The sequence below is a fragment of the Poeciliopsis prolifica genome, unplaced genomic scaffold (assembly GCF_027474105.1).
Source record: "Poeciliopsis prolifica strain line A6 unplaced genomic scaffold, Auburn_PproV2 SCAFFOLD120, whole genome shotgun sequence".
In the NCBI taxonomy this organism is placed as follows: domain Eukaryota; kingdom Metazoa; phylum Chordata; class Actinopteri; order Cyprinodontiformes; family Poeciliidae; genus Poeciliopsis; species Poeciliopsis prolifica.
Genome location: NW_026562495.1, coordinates 274,213 through 284,997, shown reverse-complemented (window position 1 = coordinate 284,997; position 10,785 = coordinate 274,213). Strand labels below are relative to the sequence as shown.

Genomic DNA, 10,785 nt, shown 5'->3' with positions numbered 1-10,785 from the left:
CAACTTTCACACAGGGTTTGGTGTATTCCTCTTCTAGATGTAGACTTATTAGAAAATATAGTGTTGACCAAACAAACTGAATTATGCCTCTTGTTTCCTGAAAGCCTGATGTCTAAATAACCTCTCTAAGTATTTGCTGTAAGTACTTATTCAGGCTTTCTGAATGTTAACTAATGCATTGATGTTTTGATGATTTATTAAAAGATTTCAGTCCAATACTTAAGCATTTCCAGAGAAGAAAAGACATGCAACGCCAATATTTTAATCTTTGAAATCTTACAAAATACCCAGCATTTTAGCACCAGTAAGAAGTTAAACAGAGCTGAACCTTGTGAGGAGTGGACAGTCCATCAAAGTGACTCCAACAGTCCATCAAAAACTCATCCAGGAAGTTACAAAATGAACCAAAACAACAACTGTCATCCTGCAAGACCTCAAAAACTGCAAGGCTTCAAGATTCCACATTAAGAAAGTTTCAAGTCCAAAATCTTTTGACCTTAAAAGTCTTGTCTCATATTTACCAAAAGAAGAAGAAGAAAAAAAACAACTGATGATCCCCAAAACTTTTTAGAAAATATTCTGTGTACTAATGAGAAAACAGAAAAACAGTTTGTGACTTTAATAAATCAAAGCACACCTGAAAATCAAAGTGTAATTTTTTTTAGTTTTCGTGTGGCCTAGTCAAAGGTCGATCTGACTGAGATAGTGTGGAATTAGTTCATGCTAAGTTTGACCAAATTCCTCCACGGTGATGTAAAACCTTCCTCTGACATTTCGACTTGGCTTGAATAGCAGAAAGCACAATAACGGCGCTTTCCCTTCAAATTAAAACCTGACAGAAAGCCATTGTGCACAACACACACAACCGAAAGAGCTCAGTCATATTCCCTCTGCAGCTCCACTGTTCAGCCTCTTTGGTGGAAGTTCATCGGAATGTCTGGCTTATTTGGGAAGTTCACGCAGTCCGAGAGGAAAACACACCCTCTGACTGCGTGTGTATCGAGGTGCCACAGAACGGAGCGGGGTCATAACAGCGTGGGGGGAAAATGCTGCTGGTTCTGCTGCAGATGTTGGTGCCTTTCTGCGGAGCCGCGCCGCGATGCGACCCGCTGATAAGAGGTAAAACTTTCTCATCCTTCATTCCAGGACAGTCGCTGCACATTAAATGCGATCGGGTTCACGCGCCAGTGAAAACGTCCCATAGATGCTTGTTTGGAGACTTTTCATTTGAACAATTTGATTGGAACGCATGCATTATTAATTTCGAGTCGTTTTTTAACATATGTGTTCCAGACGGGCCGTGTGGCGGTTTTTTTTTTGTCTATTAGAGAGCTACTACAGCAAAGAAGAAGGAATTGAAGAGCGTTTACGATCCAGTTTATTGCATTCACAGAAACCACTCTGCCACCTAGCGGCCACTGATCAAATTGATGTGTGTTTTGCAGGACAGTGCAAGCCAGCGGTGGAAGAAAAGCGTAAGTGCCCTCCAGCTTGAAACGAAGAGAGTCGTCATGCACGGACTGTTCATCTTCTCCTCGTTTGAATTTTTAATGACGACGTCTCGCACTTCTGATCTTCAAACCAAAATGTACCAAGACACGGGAAAGTAAAAATAATGATAATAATAAAAAAATTAGAAAAATTAGATGAACAAAAGCAGTTTTGCGGGCTTCTTTAAATCGCTTGATTTCTGTCACCAATAGGAGCATAAATCCCACGACGCCACGGAGTGTTAACGGAATCTGATCCGGCTGAGTATTTTTAGATGATCGATGGAGGCATGAAATATTCAGATTCTAATTTCCACAGATAATGGAAATATTTAGGACCAGTGACAAATAGAGACGCATAATGGACCTTTCAAAATAAAACCGACTCTAATCTTCATCTTGTCGTTCTCAGCACAACTTGAACGCAACATAAGACGTGTGATTTGTCTGATGCCAACAATCAAGTTGGATACAAGTATTTTATGAAGTTTACACTGAATCCTCCTTTTAAAGTTGTGTTGCATTACAGCTCACTTTAATATGTTTGCACAATGCGAATGATGCCAACTGAGCATTACTGACTATTTGTTACAGCCACATATAACAAGTTAACTCTGGCTGCAAGATTAGAGCAGTAGTGGAAAGTTTAGTGGAAGGAAAAGATGTGGCGATCTATTGAAGAGCAGGAAGATGTGGAAAAATGGAGCCGCTGAAATAATTTCATTTTTAGATAAAGATGATTTATTTGTAAATGATCATGTGATTTATAGATAAATGTCCCCGATTTGATTTCACCCTTTCTATCACAGCCAAATGCACAGACATCCTGCTGTCCTATTGCGACGACATGCCCTACACCCGCACCATGTTCCCAAACATCCTTGGCCACGGCACCCGCAGGGACGCAGAAACCGGCGTCGAGTACCTCCTCATCAGCGTGGTGGAGCAGCTGCTGGGTGGACAGTGCAACCCCGAGATCCGGATGCTGGGCTGCTCGGTTCTGGCCCCCCGCTGCGAGGGGAGCAAGGTGCTGAGGCCCTGCCGCAGCGCCTGTGAGGCAGCGCACAAAAGATGCAGTCATGCTTTTGAGGGGATCCAGATGGCCTGGCCGTACTTCCTGGACTGCGATCGCTTCTTTGTGAGTGACCAGGAGGGATGTTATGACCCGCTGGAGGGTCTCAAAGGTAATAAAAGGATTTAGTATATTTCGGGTACGGCCAGAAACAAGTTTTAAATGCTTTTTTTTTTTTATGTGACTTTTCTGCTTGACAAAGATTGGAGAGAAAATCTTCCACTGCACCTCGTTCATTTATTTATTTGTGTTCAATTCATGCCAGATGAATTGCAGGAACCAAAACAGAAAAACAAGAGTTTGTCTGACTTTTATTATTAGGATATAATGAAAAAGGGACGAAGACTCCCCCCATAGCTGTGATAGAAAGAAAGGTATGGATCCTTTACACTCCTTTACATTAAATTCTCCTTGTAAAGTTGTATTGCATGATGCCTCACTTTAATATGTTTGCACAATGCAATGTTGTCAGCATTTTCAGGAGACAGAACAGTTTTTGGGTCGCATTGGCATGCTGCTGAACGCACAGAAGACAAACATTGTGTTATTGTGGAAGCATTAACACCGTCAGCCAGAAGCAGACTCGATGTCAGTGGAGTTTTGTTGAGTTTATCCACCTAATTTAAGCATTTTTCTCCAATTATGGTGAGAATTAGGCAACACGTGTGGTCAGTTTCTAAACAAAACATATAGTAACATGCTGCCTGACTGAATTTTTTTTTTCTTCATATTCCACTCTCTTCAGAATCAACTGTGTTGATATTTCTAGTTTTAACATTTTTATTTTAGTTTTGATTAGTGTGGCCTGCTTGCTTTGCCTGCCACATTTATTATCACCCTTTGTAAGAATCAAAAGTCAGAAAACTTTTGTTAAACTTTGATTGCAGTAGAGTAATGTTCTATTGAAAGATAAAGGCATGAAAACATTAACCTTTACTAACAACCTTTAATCTGGGTACATTTCTTAACTGCATGGGCCAAAATAGAAAAGCAAGAGTTTGTCTGACTTCTATCATCAGGAAATAATGAAAAAGGGATGAAGTCTCCTCCATAGCGGTGATATAAAGGAAGGTATGGATCGGTGAGATCACTCCTTTACATTAGATTCTCCTTTTAATGTTGCATTGCACTTTTAAAATGTGACAAGTTTGGCAGGACAATTTACCCATATTGATCTGATAATGTGAGAAAAATGTAAGACAAGGCTACTGCAATGAGGTTTATTATGGGATTAAATGGTTCCCTTGGTATTCTGTACGCAGGTGTTGCAGCTATAGTAATTTGAATAAATATCTTCCTGTTTTCTCATACTGCTGTTGGAGAACATTTTCTGTATTTCTCATAGATTTTGTATTTTTCTCCACACAGTCTTGTTATCTGCCTGAATCTCTTGTTTTTTAAAGCCCAGAAATGAAACGGCCTTCAGATCTTCACTTCACAAATCTGCGCTTCTTTGTTTTTGTTTCCCACATTCAAAGCCAATTAAATGCATTGAAGTCTTCAGTTGGAAATACATTTCTTAGAGTGTAATTGATTTTTACTAGTATTGTTTGGGAGTCTTGTTAATATGAATTGTCACTCTTTCTTTTAAACTCCTCTGGTGACAATATCCACTTTTCAGAATAAAAGATATTGTTTTACAAATAATTATTTTCATCATGTCAAAATGGAGTCATAAAATCAGCTCGGTCTTTTTATGATTCGTGGTAATAGACCTTTGCTCAGCATTTCAAAAGAAAAAAGATGATTTATAATGTTTTTCTGCTTCCTTTGAGAGCAACGCATCTCATTTTACTGCACGATCCAATTCTGTAACCATAAAATGACTGAAGGTTTGAATCATTTCCTGACGTCTGTGAACGCATCCCAAAAGTTCACAGTCATCTGCTTCACACATGACTCTGAAATGTGGCGGCCAAACACTTCTTGTTATCTTTAGCAAAGACTTTGTAAAATTAGAAATATATGGCTTAGGTTAAAACAAATCCTGAGATAATGGAATTGAATGACCCCACGTTAAAATGAGCTACGAATAAAACATGAAAACGACAAGACAATCTCTCCCAGTAGGTTTCAGGGAGGACAGAAGGCGATCCAGCTGGACGGTGTTTTGAGCTGAGTTGATGTGTGTGTTAGCCAGATGTCTTCACTAAACAACTTTATATAAACTTATGCTCTTCTGCGACTCTGTGAGCTGCAGTGCTGCCACTCTTTCAGCTCAAAACAAAGACAGGAAAGTAACTCTGTCTGCAGAGTTACTTAACAGATTAACAGATTATGAAGTTATATGTGTCAAACCTGACCAAAAAAAGCTCAAACTAAAACTAGTATTGTTGTGTTTTTAGTGCTTTTTGAAACATGGCAGATAAAACCAGACACTTGGAGCTTAATCAGGTCTGTTGTGGTTTAAAAGACGGACATGTGTCATCTTTTTTGAACACAATAAACACGATGACTGAATCAAACAAATGCTGGTAGCCATTTAACAAGCTACAGAGCAGTTTTCTCAAACTCCTTACCTTTGGTAAGCAAACTGTAACGTTGTTTTCTGAGCTCACCTTGAGGCAAATAAATGGTCATTTACATGCAGTACTTCGTGGACCACTAGCCGGCACCCACAGACCACCAGCGGTCCAGGAACCACAGTTTGAGAAACACTGCTTGGTTAGTTCAAGCATTCTTAGATCAACCAGTAGGGTTAGTTGAAGCCAACTAATATTCAATATCATTTAAAAAAAGGCATTAGATGAGACAGGTTGGACAGATAACACCTGTCTTAACAAACCGCCATTTTTGTGACATTTCTTCACAGTGGAGCAAGAAGATGAAGCTGCTCAGAACCTCGAGGTTCCTCAACCCCAGCAGGCTGCTGCACCGATCCAGTTCACCTACCACTCCAGCTCCCAGATGATGGACATCCTGAAGAAGACCGAGGATCAGTGCTCGGAAATCTCCAGGACTTACAGCATCGGCCGCAGCACAGAGGGCCGGGAGCTGCTGGTGATCGAGTTCTCAACCAGTCCTGGAGAACATCAGCTACGTGAGAGCAGCTCTGATTCACGCAGCACTTCTTTTTGTCATATTAATGCTTAATATTACATGTTGCCCTGCTTAGTCAAGCCTGAGATGAAATTCGTCGGCAACATGCATGGGAACGAACCTGTGGGTGGCCAGCTGCTGATCTTCCTGGCACAGTACCTGTGTTCAGAGTATCTGCAAGGAAACGAACGCATCCAGACGCTCATCAACAACACCCGCATCCACATCCTGCCCTCCATGAACCCTGATGGATACGAGGTGGCCGTGTCTGGGGACGCTGACAATAACTACAGTGATGAAGAGGTGACGCTTAACGGCATGTCATCCTTGAGAACGGGGGATACGCTGCACCGGCTTTATTTACTAAACTGCTGTCACACTTTTCCTCAGAAGCTTATTTTATTTAGTTTCACAATGTGATTACTGCGAAAATGAACAGAAGTTAATGTTTTTAAGGAACATCTGGTTACAGTTGAAGTTGCAGCTTCAGTTCTTCACTTATCTTCCACAGCTGAATGTTGAATGTGCGTCCACTACGTATGTTTAAAACTCGCTATGCTTTGGATTGAACTTTGTCAAACAGCAAAGCTGCATGGAAAGAGTTACAAAGCATACTGTTATTTCTGAAAATTACATCGTTTATGCTTTTCAGCTTTCTTCCTTATCTAAGTTGCTTCCCTGAATGCTGAATACAATTAATGCACTACTTTTGATAGATATAGCCCTTCGGACTACAGTGACTTTACTTGTGTTTTAGACTGTCGCCACTGTGACATAATCTGACATCATTGCTTTCTTTGACAGCTTTTTCTCTAATTCTGGAGATGACATTATAAAGGCTGTCTAAATCCCGACTTTGCCAACATTAACTAACCCGTTAGTCCTGCTTTACAGCTGTTGGTCATTTATTCAGTTCACAGGTCATTATTATTAACAGTAGCATTTTAACACTGAGAAGAAGTGGCAGGCAAACTAATTTACATAAAGACCAACCAACTCTCACACATTCTTTAAACTCAGATGACAAACACTCCAGGGAAGATAGAGAGTTAAGGATTATTTAATTTCAAAAGCTAAATCTTTAAAGCAGCATAGCCGAGAAAGTCAGTTTTCTAAGAACTGTTCACTGAACCATTTCCTGCACATTTAAATACCTGAACGTAAAATGATCAGTTCTATTTGTTTTCTTGAAATATATATAGAACAACACTTCTTCTTTTAATCTACAGGGTGACAGATATGGCAATGGGAACGTTGGCCGAAACAACGCCCAGAACATCGACCTGAACAGAAACTTTCCTGACCTGACGACCGTCGTTTACAGAAGACGCAGACAGAAGGGCTTCCGCACCGACCACATCCCCATCCCAGACAATTACTGGTTTGGTAAGGTACAGAACGACTCTTCGTTGTCTAAAATACAAAACTGCTACAAGGTCTTTTTGTCGCTTTGGAGAAGATGAACTGAACTGACATCTGAAAAAGTCTTTAAATGCTGGGCGTCAGGTTGCACCCGAGACGTATGCGGTCATGAAGTGGATCCGCTCCATCCCGTTTGTGCTCTCCGCCAGCTTCCACAGCGGCGACCTGATGGTCTCCTACCCCTACGATCTGTCCAAACATCCGCGTGGGCAGGACATGTTCTCCTCCACACCTGATGATAAGGTAAACAGGTTCTGTGAATCACAGGCTTTAAAGGTTTCAGAAACGTTCTCATGTCAAACGAAGGTAACCTATAAATACAAAAAAAGTCGTTTGGAAAGGATGATTTCATTTACAGATATCCATCTGGCTCTGTGTGTAGATTACATTGATGCAAATATTATTCTTGATATTGATAACAGTCTAAAATAATTAACCCAAAAAGAGAAAAAAAAAAACAAACGATTCTGACATGCCTGTTTTTTCTTGATGCAAAGTAAGACCTTTTTATATTTAGATCAGACATCTAATGTCATTTACAGAATCATTTTCTCCTATCAGACTATTTTGTTTCCTTCGTTAAAATATTCCATGTCTAGTTGATTGTTGTAAAAGTATATAAATAAAATCAGATTGGTATTAGTTTTTGCCTTTTATTTTACAACCCAATATTTGTGGTAAAGAAATAGTTTCAAATTTACACTTTCGGTCAACATGTCAAAAACTTTGGTTCTCTCTCAAGATTTTTCTGGCAGAGAGTTGGGTAGCGTAGGTATGTTAACTCAGTTAGGTTTGCTTGAGGTCAATTTTGCATCACCGTACCTTTTGTTTCTACTTGAATAATTTTATTTTGAAGTAACACTGCATTTACTGGAGTACAATTTGTGGCTACTCTACCCATCTTTGATTACTTCACTGGGTGAAGAACAAACATATTTTATCCAAAAATACACCAGACAAAGACTTAAAGTTTTATAAAAGAAGTATATTATCAGTGGTTGTACTTCAATATACTCATTAACTACATTAAGAATTTGTTTTCAAAGGCTTTTTCCTGCCTAAATTGAGATTTGTGTCCGATTTAAAGGTTTTCAAACTTCTCGCAAGAACTTATGCAGATTCAAACACAGCAATATCCAGAGAATGTGGATCACCCCACGACGGCAGCCAGAAAGGAGTCATTAATGGGGCGCAGTGGGGCAGCATTGCAGGCGGTGAGTAAAAACGCATTCCTAAACCATGTGAGGGGGAACAATCTGGTGATATGAAACTGTAATTCTGCTTGGAGCCCTGTAGAGGTCACTATAAGACCAGCCATGATGCAGCACGTTGGGGGCAAGAAAGGGGGATTCTGGTTTGATATGATAAATAAGATTAAAGCAGTTTGTTTTGTCTGTGATCAGGTATGCAAGACTTCAACTACCTTCACTCCAACTGTTTCGAGGTGACCGTATCTCTTGGATGTGATAAATTCCCTCCTGAAGAAGAACTGTTTCTCAGCTGGCAGGACAACCAAGAAGCTTTGATTGCCTTCATTGAGGCGGTGAGATTTTTCTTTTGTAACTTTGGCTAAGCCTACTGAACCTGAAATGACCACAGAGACATTTGTAGATGCAATCTTTTAATTAGAAATGGACACAAATGAAACAAAAGGAGGAAAACATTGAGTTTTTGTTGTTGTCACTGACCAGGCTCACAGAGGGATCAAAGGGTTTGTAAAAGATGAAGAGGGGAAAGGAATAAAAGGTGCGAGGATATCAGTCAGAGGAATACGGCATGACATCACTACTGGTAAATATACCTGGAGGATATGCAATGTGTTAATGGTAAAACAAAATATTCATACAGAACCTTCACTCATTCTGTCATATTTCAAACATTAACTTGGAAAATTTCATTGGGATTTTATGTGTTGCATCAACACCAGTTGGTAGTTCATGATACATGTTTGGTTTACCATCCCATGCCTACCGCATGAGGTTTTGTGTGACTTTTCTGTCACACTTTACCTTACATTCTGCAAAGGTTTTGATCTCATCTGACCTCTGTCACCATTTTGTGACCTCTGAAAGCAGTTGACCACGCTGGATTTCATTTAGGGGTATCACTGTAAAGAAGGATGAATGCAGAAGTTCATGAATTCCTTTCTTTCCACTTTACAATTACGCACCATTTTTTGTTGGTCTAAATTAGAATATCAAACGAAATATATTGATGTTTGTGGTAGTGATGTGACGAAATGTGAGAAAGTTCAATGGAAAAGTATTGTTATAATTATTTATTCAATTATTTTCATTGAACTCAGAATTTCTTTCACATAAAAAGAAATTCTCTCAACCTTACTTTTAGTTTCTAACAACTGAATTCATATTTTAACATGTAGCGTTAATGTTTTTAATCATTTTAAAGTAACGGCACAATATTGCTTTTCTGACTCTGTAAAGATATTTCACTCTGAAACTTTATTGTAATCCCTTCATAGAAAGTCTTTATAAATTCAAATTCAAAATATCATATTGACCATTATTTTTCCTGCCCAGCTGAAAATGGAGACTACTGGCGGCTTCTCATCCCAGGCATCCACATCGTCACCGCCTCGGCGCCCGGATACGCCCGCGCTACAAAGAAAGTCCATTTGCCGACTCGCATGCAGTCTGCAGGCCGGGTGGACTTTGTGCTGCAGAAAGCTCCTCTGGACGTCGATATGGAGGAGGAGGAAAACGTCTTGTCCTCGAGCAGCTATGACCGATTTGACCCGTACAACCAGTACAACCAGTACACCATGATGGCCGACGTGAACCAGCAACGTGAGGAGAGAGCGGAGAAACCCTGGTGGTGGAGCTACTTTGTCTCACTTGGGGGGCCTGTCCCCACCTGGCTGCTGAAACGCCATTAGAGCTTTAAAAAGAGAAAAACAGAGCAGTAAACTTACTTTTTAAAAAAAAAAAAAATGGTGTAATGCATGCAAATGTTCAAGACCAGACTGTGTTTTTTTTAATTGAATATTTTTCAAAGCACCTTTACAAGCTTTTGTCTGATTAATAAAATGGCTTTTGGTAATTTGCATCATTTAAAACTTGATTTAACCACAAATGTTTTCTCTTTTGGTTCACTACACGACAAACCTTTAAGTCCACCACAGTTTGTGGTTGTAACGTGGCTTTGTTAAAGCAGCTGCCACCAGAGGGCATGAGAGTCTTCTTTTGGCCAAAGTTACTCCAAACTCTTGCTTTGTGTTGGACTGGATGGCAGTTTATAGGCATCAAAACAAATGCAATAAATTTGCAACTTTTCTCCCATTGGTTAGGAAAACGCAAATTTGCTGTAAGGTTAATAAAATAACTCTAATATACTGTTACTAATATTTCTAGCACAAGTACCATCAATTAATGATTATAATAAAGTCTTATATGCAGCACTCTCCATGACTAATTCGTTATGAAGTGAAAGTCATGTGTGTCATTTGGATTTTAGGTTCTTTTAGTGTTTGTAGGAAACAGGTTTCTGAGAATAGAAATTAATAAACTCTTGGTTCAAAATCCTGACAGTAAAATATTACTTTTGACATGAAACGCAACACCTGATAAAAAAAATCACACAAGATAAAGTCTGGTGAATACTATATGACCTTTGAAAAATAGACTATCAAGACACGCAACTAGTCAGTGAGCACACAAATTTGATCATCCCTCTGGCTGACAGGAGACTCCCATTTACAAGAAATTAAGTCATTAGTGCTGGCACTGCTCCACATTACGCCAA

At 39.6% G+C, this 10,785-nt stretch overlaps 1 protein-coding gene across 1 annotated transcript; it reads left to right on the top strand.

Annotated features, from left to right (window-relative positions):
• The first annotated feature begins 988 nt into the window (after positions 1 to 988).
• Positions 989 to 10,104, top strand: LOC129354871 (carboxypeptidase Z-like). Its single transcript, XM_055024402.1, has 11 exons — positions 989 to 1,119; positions 1,446 to 1,475; positions 2,300 to 2,674; positions 5,375 to 5,602; positions 5,678 to 5,904; positions 6,831 to 6,992; positions 7,108 to 7,266; positions 8,111 to 8,237; positions 8,427 to 8,566; positions 8,715 to 8,814; positions 9,564 to 10,104. The coding sequence occupies exons 1-11, from the start codon at positions 1,047 to 1,049 to the stop codon at positions 9,917 to 9,919; spliced, it is 1,977 nt and encodes a 658-aa protein (XP_054880377.1). The 5' UTR covers positions 989 to 1,046; the 3' UTR covers positions 9,920 to 10,104.
• Positions 10,105 to 10,785: the final 681 nt, after the last annotated feature.